At 35.0% G+C, this 25,201-nt stretch overlaps 4 protein-coding genes across 8 annotated transcripts; 3 read left to right on the forward strand and 1 right to left on the reverse strand.

Moving 5' to 3' along the window:
• The first annotated feature begins 180 nt into the window (after nucleotides 1-180).
• LOC140794368 (transcription repressor OFP13-like) lies at nucleotides 181-627 on the forward strand. The gene has a single exon (XM_073146380.1). It carries the CDS (start codon nucleotides 181-183, stop codon nucleotides 625-627), a length of 447 nt encoding a protein of 148 aa, XP_073002481.1.
• A 5,786-nt stretch (nucleotides 628-6,413) lies between these two features.
• On the reverse strand, nucleotides 6,414-7,872 carry LOC140794229 (heavy metal-associated isoprenylated plant protein 39). Of its 3 annotated transcripts, none has more exons than XM_073146160.1 (3): nucleotides 7,602-7,872; nucleotides 7,125-7,200; nucleotides 6,414-7,055 (listed from the first exon to the last, which is right to left on the reverse strand). In XM_073146160.1, the coding sequence occupies exons 1-3, from the start codon at nucleotides 7,605-7,607 to the stop codon at nucleotides 6,679-6,681; spliced, it is 459 nt and encodes a 152-aa protein (XP_073002261.1). In that variant the 5' UTR covers nucleotides 7,608-7,872; the 3' UTR covers nucleotides 6,414-6,678. The 3 variants fall into 3 exon arrangements, with proteins under 3 accessions (XP_073002261.1, XP_073002262.1, XP_073002259.1); XM_073146161.1 differs by having other exon boundaries at nucleotides 7,407-7,627; XM_073146158.1 differs by lacking the exon at nucleotides 7,602-7,872 and having other exon boundaries at nucleotides 7,125-7,209.
• A 6,348-nt stretch (nucleotides 7,873-14,220) lies between these two features.
• Nucleotides 14,221-15,119, forward strand: LOC140793323 (uncharacterized). Its single transcript, XM_073144734.1, has one exon. The coding sequence runs from the start codon at nucleotides 14,325-14,327 to the stop codon at nucleotides 14,982-14,984; it is 660 nt and encodes a 219-aa protein (XP_073000835.1). The 5' UTR covers nucleotides 14,221-14,324; the 3' UTR covers nucleotides 14,985-15,119.
• A 3,140-nt stretch (nucleotides 15,120-18,259) lies between these two features.
• LOC140793188 (uncharacterized) lies at nucleotides 18,260-24,441 on the forward strand. Of its 3 annotated transcripts, XR_012109919.1 has the most exons (10): nucleotides 18,260-18,656; nucleotides 18,995-19,047; nucleotides 19,495-19,554; nucleotides 19,668-19,745; nucleotides 20,168-20,297; nucleotides 20,878-20,930; nucleotides 21,802-21,987; nucleotides 22,439-22,684; nucleotides 23,641-24,059; nucleotides 24,140-24,441. XR_012109919.1 is itself a non-coding variant. In XM_073144541.1 (8 exons), the coding sequence occupies exons 1-8, from the start codon at nucleotides 18,311-18,313 to the stop codon at nucleotides 22,583-22,585; spliced, it is 1,053 nt and encodes a 350-aa protein (XP_073000642.1). In that variant the 5' UTR covers nucleotides 18,260-18,310; the 3' UTR covers nucleotides 22,586-22,940. The 3 variants fall into 3 exon arrangements, 1 of the variants encoding a protein (XP_073000642.1); XR_012109920.1 differs by lacking the exons at nucleotides 23,641-24,059; nucleotides 24,140-24,441 and adding an exon at nucleotides 23,190-23,397; XM_073144541.1 differs by lacking the exons at nucleotides 23,641-24,059; nucleotides 24,140-24,441 and having other exon boundaries at nucleotides 22,439-22,940.
• Nucleotides 24,442-25,201: the final 760 nt, after the last annotated feature.

Genomic DNA, 25,201 nt, shown 5'->3' on the forward strand with positions numbered 1-25,201 from the left:
ATACAAGAGGCTAGAACCAAATCCTTTCGAAGCGATCTAGACTCCATTTCCAATTATGCCTACTGTGCCACCTCCAATTCCTCCTCCTCCTCCTCTTCCTATTCTTCTTCTTCTTCTTCTTCTTCTTCAAGATCCGGCATAGAGGCCCAAGACATCAATTGCAATAGCAACTCAACCACCATGGAAGCAATCGCCCTCCTAGGAGGTCATATAACCTCCCAAAGGTTCTTCTTCTCTTCTCACACTACCAGAGATATAATGGAGGAGTCCAAATCCAAGCCAAGTCTCTTAAAGCGAGACCCATGCCCAGGAAATGAAGAAGAAGAAGAAGAAGTGGCAAAGTTGTCTTTCTCTGATGAAAGCACGAAGATGGTCATGGCATCCGATGACCCATATCATGATTTCCGAGCATCCATGGAGGAGATGGTGGAGATGCACGAGCTTAAAGACTGGCCTCGGCTTCTGGAACTCCTCCATTGCTATCTGAAGCTAAACGAGAAGAAGACCCACAAGGTCATAATGCTTGCCTTCATGGATTTGCTTGCGCACCTCATGGATCGAGACAAGGAATTCTTCTCTGCCTCATTTCCACTCACTTCTTACCTCATAAAATCTCTAGACCAATGATTAATTTACTTATTATTATCTTTATTTTTCTAATCCAAAGCTTAGTTGTTGTAACTAATTATTAATCCTTCTTTCTTTGGAAGGGGAGTTTTTTTTGCTTTAATAGCCATGTAAGATGTGAACGACTCAAAGAGAGTTTTCTATCTAGTAGGTGATGCAAGTTTGATGTTATTTTCGTTTGGTATCTTTCTTTTCTTCTAAGAAAACATCCTGTTGGACACTATATATCCTCTTACTTCTCATGTGAGCTTACTTAATATGTAGACAAAACTGTTGGAAGTTGCGTAATGTTAACCTTTTGAATAACAAAATGTAGGAAGTTTTTCTAGGGAAAGTTCTCCTAGCTTACTAATTTGTGGACAAAACTTATTATATTTTGTTTGAATTTTTGCAGTCCTATATATACGCAATTATACATAGTGATAGCTTCTTCTCGAACGCGAATGTTATAGTTATATGAATCGGACATTTGGAATCAAACATGTTTGAAACTAATAATGGCAACAGAAACTGCCAAAGTTGGCCTCGATTTTATTTTGTTTTTTTAGTCCTGGGAAGGGATTTGCTATTGGTCCAAGAGGATATCTTGGACCACTTCCCACTTTTGGATGAGGTTTGCCCCAGTTGAAGTCCTCTGCAATAAAAAGTGGCTTCTCTAATGATGTTAAAAGTTAAAAATTCGTGTATATATATATATATATATATATATAATCTTTTTTACTTTGTACCAAAATTATTGTACTTCATGAATTTTATTTTGTTTTTCACGGTGACTAAGTTATTGTTTGAATAAAAATCCAATTGGGCCAAGAGGATATCACGTTGGGTTTATTGCTGAGCTTTTGCTAGCACAATGACAGTGGGTAAAAATTTGGTTCGGACCAACTTGTCTTTATAAATTCGAATCACATCTGAAATTAAATAACCGAGAAACATTAGACGAGCTAACTTCACAACCGAGGTGCCACTTGTTCAATAATGTTTATTTTACCTTCAATGGCTATCTTGCCCTTTTTAACTTTCTTGTCATTATCTTTTCCTACTAATAAGGAATAGCAATATTTCTATCAAATTATGTATTTTGTTTATTTTTGCTTTGTCACAATCCAAAACATATGCAACACTTGCAAAGCGTTTGCGATTTAAAAGTTGATTGCCGACGGGTCATTATCTATCTCAAAGACTTAATTCGTGACAAGTGATTACGAGTATCAAATACACGCCACTGATGTAGTGTGTACTGATACACATTCAAAGATGTGCTCGAACAGCACTAGCTTTACTAGGTCAATTCTTCTCTCATCTCAACTTAATTTAGGTGACCCAGAAGAGATTTTGAGTGTTGATGTAGATCATTTGGGTTGTAGCCTAAATGGGCCAGGCCCATATCTTAGATTAGTCAAGTAATGGGCCAGTAATTGGACTTGCTCTTAGGAACGGTACCCTGCTCATTCCTGCCCAATAAATTTTATAGACCAACTGGTATTAAACATTAGTTTAGTTCTATTTTTAAGCCTAATATTATCCAGAGCACTTTATTTCATCGGCAAAAGAAAAATATTTATATAGTATTTTAACAGCTCCACTAATTTCCGGTCCCTTTTGAAAAACTCTGGCAAACTCTAATACGAACTATTTGATCTCTTATGAAAGATTTATCACTAAACAATGATTGATAAATGATATCTAATATAAATACATGAGATTTACGTGCAAAAGCCCAAACTATGGTAAATAACGGATCCTTTTTAGTAGGATTAAATTAACTATTAATAAAAAGCAAATACAAGAACAACTTATAGATTATTCGCTAAATCTTACAACTATATCTGAAGATCTCTTGTTTGCTAAATATTTTGTGATAAATTATTTCACGTGGTTGATTACACCGATCTCTTTGACCCTCGAGATCAAACGAACTTGTCTCAGTGATCCTTGAGACAACAAGTTATTTTAAGAACAACGATGAAACGATCAAGAAAATCTTTAAGCGTTCAAATCCTTTGTCCTCTTGAAGACTTAAATATGTTTCCATAATAGATGAGAAACCAAATTTAAAATCAGTCCATAATAAGTTGGCTTTGTCAGTGTGTTCAAACGCCCTTAGTAAACTAAACAAATTAGCTAAGGCCATTCGAACACCGAAAGTAGCTCACTATTCTCAAACTTTTGCATTCGAAAATTTTCAAATGCCGTTCAAATGCTAAATAAATGCTTATGTTCTCAGGCTTTTGCATTTGAATGCCCAAAGGGCCGTTCGAACACGAGAAGACTGAAACTAGTCTAAAAATATTTAAACTTATCTTTTATGTCATGCTCTTTACACAAATCTAACAACACAGTTAAATAAGGCTTTGTTCACTTAATTGCCAACTAAATAATCTTACACCTTTCTTGACTACAATCAATCTAAGTTCATTATAAGTTCCTAGTCTTCTCCCTTATTAATTTTTTTTTCTTTCTTCTCTTTTAGGTTAATTATATTTAGACGTCCAGAACTATTATCCAAACTTTTTTTTATGAGACATGAGTAAACTAAAGATAATAATAATAATAATATTTTTTTATGAAGGCCTCCATTATTGATCAACACTTATCATTATCGTCTATCTACATACAATTATTTTAGAAAGAATATGACACTATTATGTCTCCACCGGTTGTAGATTATTATGATCAATCTTTCGTCTCGTAGAATTTTATGTGCATTTATTTGAGCTCTTGGTGTCAAATCATCTGACTCATCTCCACCTAAAGGTTGAAGAAGGACAAGGATTTTAGTTGGGGGGAGTTGTAAGAACAACGGCATCATTATCGTGCTTGCCATCAATATCCAATCCAATGGCTTTGAATAATAACTTTTAGGATAGATAGCCAACTTGGTGTGGAATAATCACACGAAAACTATAAATATATATATATATAATATAATGGATTGGTCTTACATCAGATCATTGTGGTTGGGATTATGGCCACAAGTTTTTCTTTTTTATTTCATGCAACTGAATGACTTAGATGATGTGTTTTATATGGATGGATGATGTGTTTTGGTGTTTTAGTAGACCAGAGTGATGCAATTGTGGGCGGGGAAAGGAAAGGATAATTTAGTTTATAGGATCAAGTTTTAAAAGTTTTATATTATTAATAAATATTCTATTTTTTATTTTTATTATTAATACCATCTTATGGAATATCGAATAATTCGCATTCGACCCTCAAAGGTTTTAATTAGAAAAAGCATGTAGACAAAGTTCATTCATTCCACAGAGGCAATATGATCCACAACATGAGAGAGAGTAGAGTGACAAACGCACAAATCCTACACTTAGTTACAATGTATAACACTACAAGGAAAATAAGGTAACAAATACTAAGGCACAAATAAAGTATAATATGAAGCATAATCCTCGAAGATTGTAAGAGCATAGTGCTAAAACTTATTTTAACGATAGTCGAAGATATGACCCTATGACCTAGAGAAGCATATGGCAAAGCAAAAAAAGAAAAAGAAAAAGAAAACCAAAATAGATTGGATCCGGAGGCAAGGCATGGATCCGACGAGGAGCAGCAACTCGGATTAAATCAGGAAGGAGTTGCAACTAGGGTTAAATCAAGTAGAGGAGTGACATGGATCTAGTAAGAAAGTGGTAGGAGAACAACGAGAAAGCATTAATTCGACGGGGGTACGATATGAAATTGGTGACCATGACTTTAGATAAGTGAGGAGCATGGAAATTGAGGAGAGACTATTGTGAAAATGTTAGAGACCTTAGAGAGGACATCGATAAAGAGATAGAGAGGATAAGGATGGAAAAGAGAGTAAACTTATCCTAAGAATGAGTTGGGTAATAAGAATGAGTTGAGAATGAATTAATTTAGTCCTAAACAAGCAAACTACTAGTGAACCAAATATATTTAGTCTTAAGAATAAGTTAAAATAACTATATATATATATGTGCATAATGACTATGATACTTTTATTTAAGACAACTCACATATGCGACAGCATTATTAATCCTTAGATAAACAACTTTATTGAAGAGTAATTTCGGTATTTCAAAATTTTATATGTGTAAATAATGAAAAAATATTCTGCATTAATGATTAGGTTAAATTTAACTCAGATTATGCTGTAGTAAATAAAAATAAAATATAGAAAAGGGTAATAAATATCTATATTATAGGGTATTAATGATGATAGGAAAAAGATACAGTGTTTTTTGTAATCCCTTCCTTCAAGAAAGATCTATAATAAAACAAACACAGACAAGTTAGTTTTACATCTATTTAATTCCTGTCGCATGGCCCAGACATTCGTATTCTATATATATATATATATATATATAATCTTTGATTAGAAAATTCGTGTAATAATTTATTAGAACACCTGCCTACCTTGAATCGATGACATTATTATTGGTAGGATAGCACTATTTCCTGCGTGGAAGTCGTGCCTCGTGATTCTGAATCAATCATGATATGGATTTTGGTACATGGTGTTCATCCACGAAGAAGGACATCCATAATCTATGTGGACAAACACTAAGCACTGATGTTTGATTAATCCAGTGATCAAGAAATGTAATTTAATTATTTGACTAATTATCTTGGCCCTAGAAACCAACGAATTTAAAATAGTGGAATGCCACGTCTATTACAATATATAAATTAGTACTAAGTACCGAGTCTGGCGACGCAAATTAATGGTGGTGTTTTTACGATAAATTATAGTTTATCTTTTTGCGGTTTAATCTATTTTTAATTTATTATTATATAGTTTAAGTTTACGTATTTAATTGTTAGTTAATCGTTACCAAAAATATGAAAAAAAAACTTAATTAGCTCCATAGAAATACAAATTAATTTAATAATATCAAAGTACTTTGGTGATATAGTAGGGGTTGTTCGACCATTTATATTACAATTTAATGCTTAAGATTAAAGTCTACGGGTGTAAAATTAAAATCGGATTAAATAAGGATAAAATGTAATTTGCCTCATAATATATATTTTTAAAGGATATGCAGTGTTACTATTGTATAGTTGCAATTATTGATTAAAAGAAGAAGATAACGTATATATTATCCCAATAACTTTATTTTAGGTGAAGCCGGTTGGTGGAATTATCGTATCATCTTGATTAGAAGATTACAAATTCAACACAATAAAATCAGGAGAAAAAGATAGCAACATGCACTCCCTAAATTATTTAATTATATTATTAAATTCCCTAGTTAGAAACTTTATTAAAAGAGTATTAGAAAATTGACTAACTAATTAAATGAACAAATTAGAATTTTGTTAAAATTGATATCTTTTATTTTACGAAAGGAGAAATGGGATTTAATGATACATGCATATAGCTACATAATTTTTTTTTCTACCAGAAAGATGGTTAAGAGATCAAAATATAAATAATCGTTTTTTATAATTAAAAAATATATATTATTTTATGCGCCGCCATCATGTGTCAGTCAGTTTAGCAAGTGCTGTTTGACAACATTATCACCAACTTTATAATTTTTGGTATTAAATTTGACAAAAAAAATTAGGCGTTACATCACGTAGTTCGTCAGAACGAATGGTATAATGCATAATAAGGACACACGCGATGGATTAATTTGCAAGAAAACCAATTCAGTAAATTGATATAATTTGGCAGCAGAGCTATCATGCATTGCGTACCTCCTGTAGCTTGAAGACGACGTTGTGCATAAACACTATCTTCAACTTAAACCAACCATGAGGAATTATCAATTATGCAGCTAAGGAAATAAACGGTAACGTTTGATTCCAAATAAAAGTTCAAATTCTAGCTAATTAATATACTTACATAGGTGATACAATGTCAAAATTTTTATTACAGATATTCCTGTAGAAATATTACTCTGTTTCGACAAAGTTGAAGCTCTTATTTCCATCGACATGCAAACCCATGAAAGAGGAAAATTTTTGAAGCAATCCACCACCAACCTGTACAAAGAAACCTCCAATCTGACAGCAGAAGGCTTTGAACTAATCCGGGCTGTGATCTTGAGAGCTCTGCTTAATTCACATAATGGCGCAAGAATTTGGATTCTCTTCTATACTCCTCACGAAGTATTGGGTGGTCATGTGAGGATTGTAAGCTTTGTAAGCAGCGACGAGATCACCGATGATCTGTTCATTTGGGTCCTTCTTCTTCTCGCCTTCTTCCTTCTTGGTCTCGTCCTTCTTGGCTTCCTCCTTCTTGGGCTCCTCCTTCTTGGCTTCCTCCTTCTTGGGTTCATCCTTCTTCTCATCCTTCTTCTCGGGTTCTTTCGCTGGCCCAACGGAGACGATGTCGGTGCGCCAGGATTTTCTCAATTTGCTGACGACGTTGACGGGATCGACGGTCCCGATCACCGTCATCTTCATCTCCTTCATGTCCATGGCTATGGAGTCGATCCCTGTGAAATTTGATTCAGATCAAGAGATGAAGCCAATTAGAGAGCAAGAAAAGGGAATTCTTTTGGTACCCTGGAGAGCGGAGACCGCCTTCATTGCCTTCTGCTTGTCTTTGTTATCATGCAAATCCAACTTAACAATAATTTTCTGCAACATGAGAGAAATGTTTTGAAGCAATTGGCCATTAGAAGTTTGAAGAAAAAAAAAAAGAGAAAAGCTAGAAACAGAGCAAAACAGAGAGAAAGATACTCCATTAATCTATCACAAGTTGATAAACGTTCCAATCTTTGTGAAGTGGCAATTGAGGAATCAATTACTAAAGTAAAAAGAAGAAGAAGAAAAACAAAGCCTACCAAGATCAGAATTTCTTTTAGGAATCATTCTTTGGATTCCCCCCACTAAAAGTTACAACATAAAAGCTGTAAAGCTAAGGCCATGGAGAAGAAAGAGGAATCCATTGGAGCTATAACAAAAGGAACCAACTTTACAATAGAATCATTGATAAGTAAAGAAGGGGATTATCCCCCCCACAAGACGTGAATCCTCACCTTCATATCTCCAAATCACTCTCCTTAATCCCACGCAAAGTTGAGGAGGAGTAGAGAAAAGAGAGAGGCCAAGTGGAAGCTAGTATTGGCGATTGCAGAAGAAGGGAAAGGAGGGTCAAAAATGCAAAAAAAATAAAAAGGAATGATGGAGAATGGTAGGAAGAGGATCCAAGCAGGAGGGTCTTCTACGGAAAGGAAACAACGATGAGAGAGAGAGAGAGAGAGAGGGGAGTGCTCTTTTAACTTAATAAATTCTTATGTGGCAAGTGGCAAGTGGCAAAGGAAGGTTAGATGGGTGGTTAGAGATTGGATTCTCTTACATCATTGAGAATTTTTTTCATTTCACACCCTACATTAGTATTTACACTTTATTTCTTTAATCAATTTTTTTAATTCGACATAGATTTTCTATTTTTCTTTTAAAAAATAAAATATATATTATTTAATACTCAGAGATACACTAAGCCCCACTAATATTGGCAGTCAAAAGATACAAAAATACTATCGGAAGAGCCTTCCCACGACTACCTAAATTGATAACTATTTAGTAGCAAAATTAAATTTACAAAAAACATACGAGCGAGGTAAAATGATAAGTGTCATATATAATTAGTTTCATAGATTATTTTCACACGCAACTCAAGCTTGGGCTTCTATAACGGAGATATTTACGAAATAACCACAGTAATAGCAATTTAGGGCACATTTTAAAGTACCTCAAGTTTTGTATTTTTACACTTGAAAGGGATCTAAGGCTGGCTAGTAGGCTAGTAGCTGCATGTCACGTTTTAAATAATACTTCTTAACCATCATCAAGAGTTTGACAAAGAGAGTTATATATATATATATATATATTATATATTATATGAGCTTAGTTATTGATATCATGAAATTCTCGGAGTGCTGCCCATTTTGGTTGGTACGTCAAAGATGTAATCTTACTGGGCTTTAATTGTATTCGTATCTTTCTTTTTGACATTTTGACATTTTGGGAACTCAAACAAATCTCTCATAAAGTGTGTTCGTAATCTATAGTTGAAATCTCACCTCCTTTTTAATCAAAGCTAAAATTAAATAAAATTATGGGAGTAGTTGATGGTCGATTAGACTAAAATTTAACTTCGCTATCCTTTTCTCAGGGGAAAAGGAAATATAATAGCAACCTACCTAATATAATAGACGATTAGTAGTGACCAAATAAGTATCCAATATTATGCTCACATACTGTTGCAACTAAATTTCTACACCCTAATTAAGAATATTATTTATTTTTTTCTATTATATATATATTTTAAGAAGAAGATAAGGCTCATGCCCCTGTTTCATTAGATACTTAAACAGCGAAAGAGTACTGAAATCTATAAAATAAACAAACAGCAAACTAGAGGCCTAAAGCTACTACCAGCATCCAAGACCTAACACCAAAGCACATATATATAAGCTGAGTATATTTGTAAAAAAGACCATCAAATTAAATAGTACGGAATTTATGACTACTTTAATGGTATTTATTTTTCAGAAATTTTTAAAACTCGACGAAAATTATATTCTCTGAAAAAATGGACAACGTCTTCTATTATGTTATTATATCCACCCTCTTCTCAAAACAAACGAATGCTTTCGTAGAAATCGAATAAATATTAAGTCAAATTTGGCCAACTTTTTAGGTCAAAAAGAAATTAAATGGCCAGCTTGACCGATGAAAACGGAGAGATCTTATTCAAATGAGCACCATCACTAGTTTATAATTATTTTTAGGTACATAAGAGGTTGCTTAAGTCCCTGTCAACACTCTATGGTTTGATCGAATCTTTGGTGGGTTCCAGGTACTGCGTCCAACCATAATATTTCCCGTTTGGCTGCTTATGTCTTCTGGAAACATCGAAGGGCGAATAAATAATTAAAAGCTCTAGGAATTGCGTGGATGACGTCAAGCTCCAATTAAGCTCTTGAGATTAGAATATATTGAAATTAAAATTTTGAAATCGCCTGATCCGAGTGATTCATTTTGATATTGAAATTTTTCCGACTTTAATATAATTTTATGGTCCCCAGTTTAGATATTATGCTCTCCCATAAATCACGAATCTATTTATTTTATATGTATATATATATATATATATATATATATATATATATATATATATATTCTGTCACCCATTTTTTAAGATGGATTAACTTAACTCTGTGGCTTATATTATAAGAGAGTTCTGGCTCTTATAGTATTACTTTCTCTGTGACTAAGAATGTCTTAATATCTTCAATCCCAATCAATTAGTGTAGAATTTTTTTTTTTAAGTGGTTTTGTGATTTAATTCAACGACTCGATTTTACTCGATTAATAACTTTATGGTATAGTAAAACAACTCGACAATAACGACGGCTTAAAGTGATATAACAAGGAGTATTTAGTTTGAACCAATCGCTCGACAAGTCACACGACTTAAGTCTAAACTATGCGATTTAGTATATTGGATAAATCTATGTTAAGCCTAAGTAACTTTGTATTTTAATTTAAAAATAAATAAATTTAAAGTTATAACTTATTAAAAAAAAATATTACAAAAAAATAAAATAAATAAAGTAAGCATATAATTGTGATTTTACTAGTCAATAAAAGGTAAACAAAAGATGGTGGCGACATGGAATCCAAAACATGGGCTTGGTAAAAAGAAAAAATTCAAAGAACTTTTGTAAGGTAAACGACAACTATCCCCTGACCACATCTATCCTATTCTATGACAGCCTTCAAATCTTTCACTTTCGATGTATGATGTATTGCATCAACTTTCTACGACGAACATGACCACCACTTTGTTAGAAGTATCACGAACTTTAGCAATTGAATTCATGTATATATATATATATATATATATGAATTCAATTGTGGTGAGGCTAAGAATATTGTGGTCGTGGAGTGAAGGTTGCGTGGAATTGAAGTATGGCTTTCAATTGGATTGGAAGTTAGCCAAAGATTTAATTCCCTCTTGTCCCATCGTTTCTGTCCAAGTCTGCAAATCATCGGAAAATTATGACCATCTCTAATATTCTTTAATTAGGTTGCCGTCAAAAGAAAAGATAGAAAACAATCAAAAGGATAGAAGAGAAACCTAACCTTATACTGCGATGGTTAGAAAGAACGGCTGCCGCCTCGTGCCTAACACACCCTTGTTTCTAAGTCCGTTCCGGTTTAGGACTCCTCCATTTTCCTACTTCTATTTAGTTTTAATCTGTATATGAGCATGTATAAGTATGTGTTTGCGTTGTAGATGTAAACTAGGGATTATTTTTATTTTATTTTATACAATTGCTTAATTATGTAGGTTTGTGTATGTTGATATATCTAATTGCCTAGTCATCATCGTTGTCACTTAACTTGTTCATTTTGTGCGACTAAATTTACTATTATTGTTTGTCTTATAAAATCCTTGTTGTTTTAAATTATAATGATATCGAGATGTTGGCCAAATAGGAGACTTATTTTTAGAGCTATCGATACCTAATTTCTCCGACTAATGCATGAGTTATGCTTAATGTTATTTATTATTATTTGGTCTAACTTTTAGCTTATGTGTGTAGGATTTGTATCGAAGAGTCATTCATGCAGTTTGAAGCTAGCCATATATGATTATTCCAGGCCCTTAATTTTTTTAAAATAAAAAACAGATAGAGAATGGCTTGCCAGCAATGCACTTGTGGCCTATAGTCCACGAAGATTGGGGACACGTGGAATCATTTCGCTTCTCGAATAAAAGGATATAAGGACCAAACTTTTAGACCCTACATATAAATATTAATTTTCTTCTTCCTTTTTGTGCAAATGATTACTTAAGTTTCAACTTTATTACGAAAAATACTTCTATATTCAATTTTTTTTAATGAAAATAGGAGATTAAAGGAACGAAGAAAAGAGGGGGAAAAAGCGAGAGAAAATTTAGTTTTTTATTTATTTATTTCTATTTTTGAAGAGAAAATGAGAGTCACATATTTTATTTTTCTCTCCCATTCTCCGCCGTTGTATCCTAAAATTCTAACAAATTGGAGAAAATTATATATTTTTTTCCCTCCTTTCCTATTTATCTCCCTCTAAACAGAATGTGAAAGGGTATTTTTATCGGTTATTGGGCCGTTCTAATTTGAAAAGTTTGTAACACGGCCTCTAACTTTTGTTTACAATTTGAAAACCAAATTAAACCATTAGAAAACCTCACACCAATTTCACTTGGCACATTTTAGAAGTTGGGAAAAACCTCTTCTTCTTCTTCTTCTTTTTTGTGCTAATTAATACGAGCAAGAAATTCCGGAGATATCTTCTCTTTGTTTCTATGCATCACAATTAGTTAAACATGGTCCTTTGTTTTAGATTTCGGTCATAATGGGCTCACTTGTGTTTTAATTAACAAACAAGGAGCACGATTCTTTGCAACATCTACACTTGCACCCGATTTGATTTAAAGCCCATGAAAAGAATATCTAGGAAGGCCTATTAAAGCCCAGGTATGGATATTCTCCCATTAAATTAAAAGTAGCCGGCATTTTAGAGCTCAGTTTTATTTTTAATGCTTCTTTTTTGCATGTATAACCCTCCAGAGTTTTTTTATTTGCGTGCATATCTTTCTAGAAGTTCATATTATATATGCACCTTTTAAAACCCATGAATTTTATGTAAATTTATTAGGTTACTTTGTAATAGCTGTGTATTAAAATCTCAATAATCCAGCAGATGAAAATACATAGACACCCTTAATTCAAAGAAATATATGCAAATAAGTACGAGTTTACTTTTGTATTTTTACAGTTAATTTGATAAAATTTTAATGATATCCATCCAAAAGCAATATTCTAAGAATATAGGATATGCATGCAAAAAAGAAAAAGAAAATCTAATACTCTACGGAAAAAGTGGTCCAAAGCGTAGATAAATAAAATGATGCTCTAATGCTCTAATGTTTATATCTAAAGCTACATTTATAGAAAACAAAAAAGGATTTTTGACGGCGAAGTTATTAAAAGGGCAAAGGAGGTTGGCATAAAACTGCAAAACTAGACTTTTAACAGAAAAAAAGGGGGAAAAAAACGACGTCGTTTTGCCAGAAGCGACATTTGTTTGCTTGCAACTTTAAAAGCAAACACGACACCCAGAGCCAGTGCACAGTCTTGCACCTTTTTGCAAAATGGGGGCTCTAAAACGCCAACAAGGAATAATTTCTGAACTCTTAATAGTGGGGAAGGGCCAAACAATCGGCTAACTAATAAGCACCGACAAAGTTCCATTGTCCCCTAAAGCTTGAGAATAAAGGATCGCCAAAGTAAATCCATTTTATTAAACACAATCTTATATGGATATCCGTGGGATTATAGAGCTCTTTGACTCGTTTAAGGCAAATTATTGTTGTTAGTTAAAGGAGCAGGAATAAGCATGCAACTAAGGACTGTTCATGAGTCATCATATGCTGTGCTTAGGCTCACCCATGGGGTCCATTCTGACACTAAAAAGTACTATAAGAAAAGAAACTTAGCAACTTCACTGTAGTAGATTCTCTCTTAATTTATTTTGATGCTTGCACCATTGCAGACGTGTTTTAATATAATTTTTGGTAAAATAAACTCTGCTGGTGGATGTAGGTCTGGTCCAGCCATTGGCGATCTCACAAAATAGCTGCCTTGGTGATTTGATTAGTTTAGCCCAAATCAATTCTAATAGAGAAATTAGATTTAATATGTACATATTAAAGAAAATACTCGTGCACTATAAATATTTTTTTATGAAAATATATAAGTCAATCAATGTGATTCCAGTCTATTTAACCAGAGGTGAGATTAAATTAAAATATTAGAATTGAATAATAAAAGGGAAAAAAAACTTCAATTTCCTACTAATTTATACCTCCCTTGCTAAGATACTAGTTGGAGATTAGAGAAATCCCTAACCACTAGCTCGGCGCCAGAATTAGGATGGCAAGATAAGCGTTACAACATCAGCATCAACATTATCATATAATGATATAAAACTATTTAATTGCCTATATAGTCAAAATCAACCTCCACAAGATTTTGCTGTGATCGACGCAACTTGATCGCTTCCCTTGGCGTACTCCTCGAGCACCTCAAATAAAGAACGAAATATTATTTATGATTCAAAGAAAAATAGAGTATGTTTAGAAATTTGTGCTCATGACTCTAGTCTAAATATAAGGAACTGTCAGTCATTCCAAGTTGCTAAATATAAGCAGCTCGTCCCCTTCAATATCATCACGAATATTCGGGCCCATTTGGTTGTAGAGAAATGCAGGGTTTGTCCACACATCAATTTTCCCAATCCAGACCAAGTGGGAATAAATATAAACTGATAAGATATCCTAATAACTTTTCACTATAAACCCCCTAAATATATATATATATATATATATATATATATATATATATATTGGATATTCGGTTTAAATCGTAATAAATATATTATGTAAGGTGTGAAATAAATTTTTTTATAAGAATATATGCTTTTATAATTTTTGTCGAGCTTAATAATTATATCAATTTGGGTGTTAATGCTACGAGAATTCCAAATCTTGAGCCCTTGGCAATTTATTGGGATCGACATTAGATTGAAATAGCCAAAAAGGACTACTACTTTCCACTCATCTTCTACAACCCGCTGTCCCGCTCCCAAATAAATACGTGCATCCTACCATACCAGAACTTCCCAAGTCTCCGAGCAAAGATATGGGCCCAGCCGCGCCGAAGAGGCAGAGCGCCGCCTCCCGCTTCGCCCTCCGCTGCGGCTGCCGCGACTCCAAATCCGTCTCGGTGTCCGACGCGTCCGCCAAATCTACGGCCACCCCTCGCACCAAATCCATATCCTACCTCTACTCCTCCGCCGACACCCAAACCCTAACCCTAACCTCCGCGGCCTCCACCTCCTCATTCTTCGACGACGACGACGACGACGACGAGAAATCGGAGAGCTTGGCGACCACCCCAAGCTTCTCTGAGCTTCTGCTCCAGCTCAACGAGCTGGAGCAGGGCGTGATGGAACTGGGGAAGCGCACCAAATCAGAAGGGGGGAAGAAGAATCGAAGGCATAGGAGGAGTAGCAGCGGAAGGGTGGAGGAGAGCGTGCCAGTGGTGAAGGAATCGGAGGATCCGCTCGGAGATTTCCGGAAATCGATGCTGCAGATGATCGTGGAGAAGGAGATCGTTACCGGAGAGGAGCTAAGGGAGTTGCTTCGGAAATTTCTCGACCTCAATTCGCCATTGCATCACGATGTCATCCTCAAGGCGTTTGCGGAGATATGGGTGGATGTGTTCGCGGGTTACGAGGCAACGCCTGATCTACTACGAGGAAAGTATTACCAGTATCGTCCTGAGAATAAATGCAAGTGAATCGTTTGTTCGCATCGGTATTTGTCTCTCTCTTCTTCTTCTTCTTCTTCTTCTTCTTCTTCTTCTTCTTCTTCTTCTTCTTCTTCTTCTCCTTCTTTTGTGAAATTTATTAAATTGGCAAGTGTTCAATATGCATCGATGCATGTCGTGACATCGGATTCCATTTTTCATTCTGTTCTCTGGATCTAACTGGGAAATAGGAAGAAAGGCTGGATAAATTAGGACTAATTACTTTATATCGTATATCGCGAGGTTTTTAAACACTACTTATGAAAACTCATGTGGTTATAAACCTTCATTAAAAAGTTCACAGAAAATTCTTTCATTCTGCCATCGGCGATTTATTCTCCAAGTTCGCAATAATAACACGAACAGTTTTTCTTTTCCAACGAAAGCAGTCCATCAGTTGCCAAATTAATTAGAAATTATACCTCCAAAATATTTGAAAACTTACGATTATCATTTTATACAAAAATGTGTTTTATGCATGGAAGGTATTCGATGACTGCCCAAACTGAACGGTATTAATTGGATCGAATAAAAACTGTGGTCGAAAAGTGGCACAGCAGAATGTCACTATTTGTGGGTCGTTTTGGGTGGAAGGACAGAAAACAACCCCCGTGAAATTTGCTTTCGTTGGAGGACAGGTCACAGGTGGGTGGATAAAGACAAAGCGGGCAAATAAGTGTGTCGATAGCGTTATCGTTACGACCCGTGAAGTCGAACGGAGCTCGTACTGACCATTAGCTGTTACTTCTGTTAGCTTCCTTTTGGCTTTTCTTCCGCATCTCGTCAGAATCGACGCCTTCCATAGTTCCATTCTGAAGGCCTTATGGTGCATAGTTTAATCTATGCGCATTAAGATTAGTTGACCGGGTGGATCGGTAAATTTTACCAGAATAGAATTATTAGCATTAATTCTTTAATCTCTAGAGATGAGCTCGAATAAAATTATCCATGTGGTGTTGTGGTGGTCCATGTGCCAGTCGCCAAATTGGAGTATGGAAGAAGAAGACGTTTCTATGGAGTAATTTATTAGCCTATGAAATGAGTTGACATCTATCTCATGGAGAGGTATGAGTGCATGTCAATATGTCAATATGTCATCTTTTTCTAGAGTAATCTCCTCTAGGTTTATAGGTGATTGACTCGCAGATCATGCTCATACTCACACAAGTTTGTTGTTTGTTACGATATAAGCTAGATATTCATCTTTATTATCCATTGTGGGCCCAAAATTTCATGGTAGTTGATTGACTTATAGGTCGTGCTTGGCGTAACACTAACACCATGTAAGGAAAGAGTTTATTAATGTACCGACTTGTTTTATTTTTGTGTAAATTAATGCATTTAACCACTATCATAAGTAAAAACATATATTTTTTAAATAAAGACATATTAATTAAGAAAAAAAAACCCCTAACTTAGGGGGTGAAATTATGGAATCTAAGTACACCTTAAACCTTCACTATAATTAACAATCATAGACTTACAATATTTTTATATACACACAAAACTAGAGAATCATAAATTTCAAATCATTTTCTTAGATCACAATCAAAGAAAAATAACAGAAATCGACGGAAAGATCTTCACCTCATTATTTGAGATAGCTTCTCTTTTTTTCTCTCAAAAAAAAAAAAACTCTTCTCTTCGTCTTTTAAAAAGCTCTCTTATTTTCTTTTAATTTTATTTATTTAGATAAAACATCAACTCTCTTTTCTATTTCTACTTTTATTTATTTATTTTTCACTTAATTAGGCGGGTCTCAGCGAAGTTGGAACACCCAAACTTACCATAGCAACATTTACTAAATAAGTCTCGACACACTAAAATAAGATGACTATGCTAAGTAACCAATTACAAACTCACGTGTAAGGTAGCTCAAAAAAATTATGAGCGTGAAGACTCGAGCACTAAAACTATCATCTACTACTGATAAGTCTCGATACTAAAAACAATATGACTATGATAATTAACCAATAGCAGACACACACGTAAGGCCGATGAAAAGATTTACGAGCACAAAGATTGATGCACGAACACTAGCATCTACTGAATCTGTCCCAAGTCACACTAAAATAAAATGACCACGATAAATAACAAACCATGGGCTCACATGCAAAGGCTACTCGAAAAACCGAGCACACTAAAACAAGATGACCATGATAACTAACTAATCATGGACTCAATAGGGCTTAAAAATATATATATATATAAACCCAAAGATTCATGCTCCTCTGTCTATTAGACATAGAGATAAATCATTGAATTGAACCTACTAGACTAATCGGGTTGAGCACTCTATTCGCTAATATGCCTGCCAGTCAAATTGGTCTAAGAATAGTCTAACCCTTTATGCCCATCACTCTAACAAGTTAGATAAGATGACGAAACTATAGACAAAAAGAGTATGACTAAGAGCAGCAATTACATGGATAGTGACAAACTTGAGCAGAGTCATGTAGATTACCAATTTACAAATAAGCATTAATGTGAATCTTGGAACATTCATCTGGACATAAGAATTAATAAAGTGGCCGTGGAATCCATCTCTACAGTTGTTATAACTATAGCAAACGATTTTATTATTTTAATAATAAGATCGTCGGCTCTATTTCAATTATTTTTTTCAAAAAAATACTGTACATCACTCATGTACTCCTCCTATTAAATATACTGTAGATTTTTGGACCTCGTGTGACTATTTGACCTAGCTGTAAGCTATTTAAAGAGTACTGTAGTATTAGACTGGGCTACAATCAGATCGAATTGTTAAGATTTCGGGTTGAACTCATTGTCAGGCTTTGGGTTAAGTTTTCAAGTCTAACCGACGAGTAGACATACTATCGAACGAATAAAAGACTAGTATGTGCCGCTCATTAGCAATTCATACTCTGGCTGGGCGAACATGAGCAGATTCCGCCATATAATCTCCTCTAGTTAGAAAAAACTCATATTAAAAAAAGTCTAAAAGTTTTGATCCGACTCGAGTTCGTGTCTAAGCCTGTTCATAAACACTCATTTTTGTGTCCGCATTTAATAACCTGATAAAATAGCCCCATAAGATTTACTTCAACCCGTTTTCTACCCAAATCAGCTCAAATACTCGAATTCAGCGTACCTTGCACTCACTATTAGGATATTTAAAAAAAAAAAAAAAAAAACTCTAAAACCATGATGAATATTATCCGAGCCAACCTTATGCATCGCACGTGACTTCTACGCTATACTCGTACCGCCCGAAATCCGAATACGTTATTAACTCACTCCATTCTATCCCATAAACAAGAGAGACCGAGAGAGGCTCTTCCTCTCCCGCCGAGATGGCAATCGCTGTAGCAGCGATACCTCTAACTATTAAAACCTCTCCCTTTCTCTCTCTCCGCCAAGAACCCCATTTCTATAAGTTCCAACCCACCTTACTCCGTCGCCATGGGCGAAGAGCGACGGTGCCGCCTAAGAGATCTCCTCCTCTTTCATGCGCTCCCGCTCCCGCTCCCGCTCCCGAATCTATCCAAGATAACTCCGCGTCCACCTCCGAGGCGGAGGAGGGTAAGGGGATGGAAGAGGAGGAGTCCTTCACGCTGCTTGCGTCGATTAGGAGCCCCTACAACGAGATCATGGTCGTCGACACCAAAACCTCGAGGTTTCTGCTACTCGATTCGAGCCGTAAGACTATTTCTGGGCCCCTTGCCTTCGTTTCTTCTTAATTCGAGTTACCAATGTGTTTATTGTCAAGAACCGTGGCGCTTTGTGAGGAATTTTTGGAATGTCGTGGTTTGCTGTGATCTTGTAATTGTCTGTTTATTTGATTTGATGGATACGGAGAATAAAAGCATGTAGTGTAGAGAGCGGTAACAAGAAATTAGATAGATATGCCATTCTTTATATGTTTTAGCCGTATAATTGTGGTGAGAAATTGATGGATGCAGCTCTAGTGCAGGACATCTGCTCTAGTGATTTTGGATGGATGTTCACGTTCTAATTTTATCTGTCTCTTAATGCAGATAATATTCACAGCATGCTTAACAAGGATAAAATATGGACTGGGTCATATTGGGTAAGCATAGTGATTTATCCTTTTTTTAAAAATAATCAGAAAACACACAGTATTATTTGAACAATATGGCAAAACATCTAACGCAAAAAGCATTTCTCAGGTTGCAGGATTAATTGTTGGAATTTAATTCTCAAATTTATTGTCAAGGAACTTTGCAATAGAATTTTCTTTCTTATTCAGCTGAAAAGTATCTGTCTAAATTAGTTGGTTTTGGACAAATATCTATGGTTAAGGCCTCAACTTGAGGCACTAAATTCTTGTCTTCTTTTTTCCCCATATATTGGGAACTTGATTTTTTTAATGTCGAAGCTCTCCCCATAATATTGACTATCTTCACCGTGATATTTGTAGTGCACTCTCATGCTGGTAAATTGACTATCAAATTATCAATCTATATTCAGATTTTAGAAGACAACAACTGCCTCACTGCTACTGTATACTGTGCAGGATGAGTTTGCATGTCTTCCTGCGATTATTCCACAGGGTCCTGTTGCCATATTCGGCTTGGTAAAGCACACTGTAGTGTGAAATGGATGTGATTTGCTTGTCATGTCTCTCATTATACTTTCTAGACAGTTGGTGCATTAAAGTAGGGGTCCTTCTGAATGATTCTCTTTCAGGGGGCTGGAACTGCAGCACATTTGATGCTTGAATTATGGCCTTCGTTGCATCTCATTGGTTGGGAGATTGATGAGATAGTAAGAGTCACTACTGCAACTTGTTTCATATATCTTTTGTCAACTATTCTTATCCATGGCTTAATTCTATCCTGGCAACATCCCATTCTTTGCTTGTACTCTTTGATCAATGTTTTTCTTATCAGCTTTGCTGTCATCCATTATTTGTTTCTTTGGTTATGAGTTGCTCTTTACAGAATAGTAGTAGCAGTTACTTGATGAACTACCTTAACATAGTCAAGGCATCTGCTCTGTCTTGTCATGTAGTAGAGTAATGGTTGACAAACTAACTGAACATAGAAATTCTTCACCATTCTTTCTTTACTCCATATCTTTATTGTTATGCTTATCCATTTGCTAAGCTTCTTCAGGATTCTTGGCAAGCATTGCTTGCAAGAATTCACTTATTTTTTGTGAAATGACATTGTGTCTATTGTTCTCAGTTGATTGATATGGCAAGGGACTATTTTGGTCTATCCAATTTAGAGAAGTGCACCAAATCTGGTGGTTCATTGTCAGTGCGCATCGGGGATGCACTATCTCCATCTAATACAATTGAAGGAGGGTTTGCTGGTAAATCATATTATTTATAGTTACATGCCCATCATATTACTAATTCACCAATTATTCTTTAAAGCTTAAGCTATTAGAGGATGTGTTCTTTTATATTTAATATTCTAATATTTCTTCTTATTTTTGGGCTTAAAATATTTTGATAGGCCCAAAAAATAGACTTAACTTGAATAAATGGAGGCTTTATATTTTTATACAAAGATGGACATAATAGGATTTGATCTCATAACTTCTAGCTTTAATATCATGTTAATTCAGCAATTACTCAAAAAACTTAAGTTGTTATAGAATTGTAGTTTTTATGTAGAAATTAAAAGTATTGTCTTCAACTTCCTATGAAAGGAGGACCTAATTTTAGCAGCTGTCTTCTACCCATTGATCTATAGTTTAAGTGCCTTTCTGTTCATGAAAGCTAAGAAGTCCAAATCTACCCATGGTACATCGCATTAAGCAATCTGACTATAGCTTGCACTTCTCATTCCTCAGTACTCACTAATAATTATTTATTGATGTAAAGATTGATAGTTTGATACATGCAGCTTAGCCCAATATCTATATTTTACCCATGTCAAAAGTGCAGGCATTATCGTGGATTTGTTCTCCGATGGAAGGGTTATACCACAATTACATGAGGTATTGTGTTTATCCTTTTTGATGGATTTGAGATGTACACGTCACATATTATGTCTTCATTCATCCAATATTGTGATTTGTAGTATAATTTTTCTTCCTTGATTTTCTTAATGTCTGCATTTATTGTACATGTGGTTGTCACTACCTGCAGATATGCACATCAAACAACACTTTTTTACTGCATATAGCTATTAGTGTACTACATTTTAAAAATGAGTGATATTACATGAACATGTTAGAAGACAATGCTTGCATGGATTGTACAAAGAAAGGACAATGACACTGTGACTGCAAGACTATTAGAGAAAGGATGAAGGAATGTGTCAACCAAAATTGCCTAAAAATGAAACTCTGCAGTTTCAAGCTCAGTGTCCTTCTATATCTCAAAGCAGTTAAGTTGGTAGCAGTGTTGCCCTTCCCTGAGATCTTTCTTCTCTCACAAGAGCTAATTTTACAAGAATATTGCCGACGAATTGTTAAGAAGAAATCGACTTTACTTTTAAGTGCTTTCGTTTTTTTTTTTCTTTTTCTTTTTAAGAAGCTTATTGTCATGATATTGTGATCTTATTGGGACTCCTTGGAATCGAGCATGCTTTTTTGGGTCTGGCACATTTGCCCCACTTTTTTATTTTCTTTTGATATACTTGTTTTGCTTGTCATAGTTATGTTTTCACATTTCTGCTCATCCTGACTTGAATGCTGTTTTTTTTTATCAACTTGAATGCCGTTATGTCACCCTTATTCTTTTCTTTTTCTTATTGATACTAGTCTCATTCTTTTAGATCTCTCTTACAGAACCCAGCATATTTGGTTTAAATAAGTCACTATCCTGTCTGTTACTTTTTGGGATTTCATACCTAGTGTGATACAGGTCACAACATGGATGGAAATGACAAAAAAGCTGATGCCAAATGGTCGAATTATGATAAATTGTGGCGGAGTACATGCTGAAGCATCTCAAGGTGCTGAAAGAACAGCACATAGTAATGTTTCACCTGATAGTTCCTGGGTGCAGCATTCTACAATTAAGGCACTTTGTTCTGCATTCCCTGGAAAGGTATATAATCTGATTAAATTTTGACTGACCAGTAATACTGTTTCAACAATCTAGCTTTTTACTACCCTCGCAGAATCCAAAATTTCTGAAATTGTGTGAAAAAAGAGTTCAATACATCATTTCTCAGGTTTTTTCTGCTCTAATAAATATATCTGCATCTCGTCGGCAAACTCCACATGCTTGATTATTGAGATGCTAATATTTGGATCCTTGAATGATAATTAAATTGTTAACAAAAGTAGCGATCATATAATTTGTATCTTTTTATTATCGAAGTATTAAAAAGGAAAACTGCTGAGATCATCTTCTCAGATGGACTAACATTTTACTGAACCCTAAATAGTTTTGCTGTCTGCAATGTCCATCCACATCTTGCTGTCCATCATGTCTTTTATTCCGCCACATATAGTTGTACTTTTGCCTTCCTAATCAGCTGGAAGATTTACTACAGGTAAGCTGGAAGAGAATGGATGAAAACGAGAGTGACAACTATCTTGCACTCACTGGTCCACTACCAGACTTGGATGCTTGGTCTGCTAATGTCCCAAACCAGTTGAGCTCAAATGTCAGACAATGGAGGACTTGTGACCCAGCTTGATGATTCTTTCTTCTTCCTTCCTACTTCCTGCCTTGGTTTGGCAGAATTTTTGAGTGCGGGAACCCCTACAGTCACAGAACTTTTGGGTACACCTGTCATGTAAGCAGTATCTTTCCAATTTACTTTTCTCCTTGCAAGATATAATGCAATCTCTGGCAAGTTAGTTATGTTTGGAAGTTCTTATGATATCCATGGCCTGAAGCTTGCATCACAAATCATTAGCACATATGGAATTATCACTTGGTGCTTTACATGCTGTTCATAAGCACTACGTGCTATTTCCATGACAGAAAACATTTGAATGCAGCTATCGTGTCAAAGTTGTATAATTTGTTATCATGCCTAATCGTGCCCATCTGTTTCTTTCTTGTTTTGTTTTATTTTTCTTCCTAAACAACATCAGAATAAACCTCTACCTCTTCGTTCATCTTCCTGGAACCTTTTCTCAAGAGTTATCAATACTTATTTTTATCATTGCTAGTTAGACAGAGTTCATCTAATTGCGGCAAAGAATCTATCTATCTATCTATATATATATATATATATATATATATATATATATATATATATATATATATTACAAAGGTTGGTGGATGTTTTGCAGAAGACAGCTGGCATCGGTTTACGAGAAAGATGCATATTCTGTACTTGGAATTAATCCCGCAGTCTCTGCTCTGATGCAAAAATAGCTGCCGTACTATTTGGAAATGTAACGACCTTGTTTAATGTAACATTATGTACAAGAAAACAAATAGAGGGAGAGAGATACAACCTCACCTTCATCCTTATATATGGAATTACTGCATTCTTTATTTTATATAAATCACCAATGCCACTTATCACGATGTTATTAGTTAACTTTAGGATCCAAATCAGAAAGTGCCAGTCCTCAACTTTGTGCAGATTGACCACCTTTGACAGAGTCCTTGAAGTATTATCTATAATCTTGTCAGACCCTATCTAGTTTTTGTTATATCATATGTCATAGCATCAGAAACGTGCAATCGTGAAACTTACGAGTCCCCACGCACGCAGCCTGATGTTTGTTTGTGTAGGCCACTAACTCTTAACGGTACGACAACTCGAGGGAAGCCTCCTATAAGAATGATGACCCCCAAGAACTAAAAGGCACAAAAAATCTCAGACGAAGAGTACTGATCGATCATTGTAAGAAGTGTGATCAGGATGAAGGGAGCAGTGGCGATGTTTTGCTTGCTAGCTTTGTGCTCATGGGCATCAGCTGCACCAGCTCCGCCGGATACCTCCTGTAAGTACGATCTGATTTTTTGCGACAGTTACTTCAATTCCACACTGGTTCCTCCAACCAGTTGCTGCGATCCTCTCAAGACCTTGATCAAGTCTGATACACTCTGCCTCTGTAACTTGCTTGCTGAGAACCCTGCCGAAAAGACCCAAGCCTACGACTTAGCTGGAAGGTGTGGGAAGAAAGTTGATGATACTATGTGCAGCGGAGGTAATCATCTCAACCTCATGTGATGCTTTAATAATTTGCAAAGATAAATAATTAATGCCTCTTTTCTGCCATGCACTCAGCCGGCAAATTTGGTTTTGGGAATCAAGTGATGGTTGCGCTGCTCTTGTTCATCCTGACCATTTGGCTTTGAAGAGGATGCCAGGCCGAGCATGTTACAGCTTTCAATTTCTACAGCAGTGTTGAGAATTTTGACTGTGATTTCCATTTATTATTCCTGCTGGCTTGATCCTTATAATTTGATGACAAAATGTCGTTTTTTTTTTTAATGTTGTACGATTGAATAAGGTGATGAGAGCTGTCTAATTGTGTAACATTCAATCTTGAATCTCAATAAAAGGTGGAATTCACCGTTGTGTCTGCATATATCATCTGTCGGTTGATGGCTTGTCACCCGTCTTGAGGCACGACGCAGCACCAAAATGCTAGCACTCAGCCATCGTCCGTCACTAATACAATACAAAAAACAAATAAAATTTCTTCAAAAATAATGTTAAATATAGCCCTCACCTTCAACTTTGCTAGTCATGTTGGTAAATAATATGACCAACTCTAATTCCTAAAAAGTTTTATAAGATAATCCAGAGTTGCTATCTTCGGAAATGAACAAAAGCTTTTCAGACAGCAACAGTACTGGTCTAGAGACTTGCTCGTCGCTAAGTACGTTGGAATCAAAAGCCCAGTTAGGCCCATTTGAAGTCGGACCCGACCGATGGGGGAGAAAAAAGAAGGAAATCACTCTTAGGCTTAAATTTGGTTACGGGGATAAAGTTTTTCTAAAAATAAGTTTATGCACATTCTTAAATACAAGTTTATGCACATTCTTAAATACAAATTTATTATTTAATTATAAAATGTAATAATTATTTTGAATAAGTTTATATAAGAATCTAAGTTTGATTACTAACTATGAATAAAAATGCTAATTGTACTAAAATTTTGTTTAGAAAATGCTCATAATTTTATTATACTCTAATAAAGTTTATGTATAACACTTATTTTATATAAAATTTTACTAAAATATAAATACATAAATATTTAATTACAAATATTTATGTAAGTTATAATTTATAAATAAGTATTTCTTATATATCGGCAAGCGACATCTAGATTTTTGAGGCACT

Source organism: Typha latifolia, chromosome 8 (genome assembly GCF_019914945.1).
Source record: "Typha latifolia isolate L0001 chromosome 8, TyphaL0001v2, whole genome shotgun sequence".
Taxonomy (NCBI): domain Eukaryota; kingdom Viridiplantae; phylum Streptophyta; class Magnoliopsida; order Poales; family Typhaceae; genus Typha; species Typha latifolia.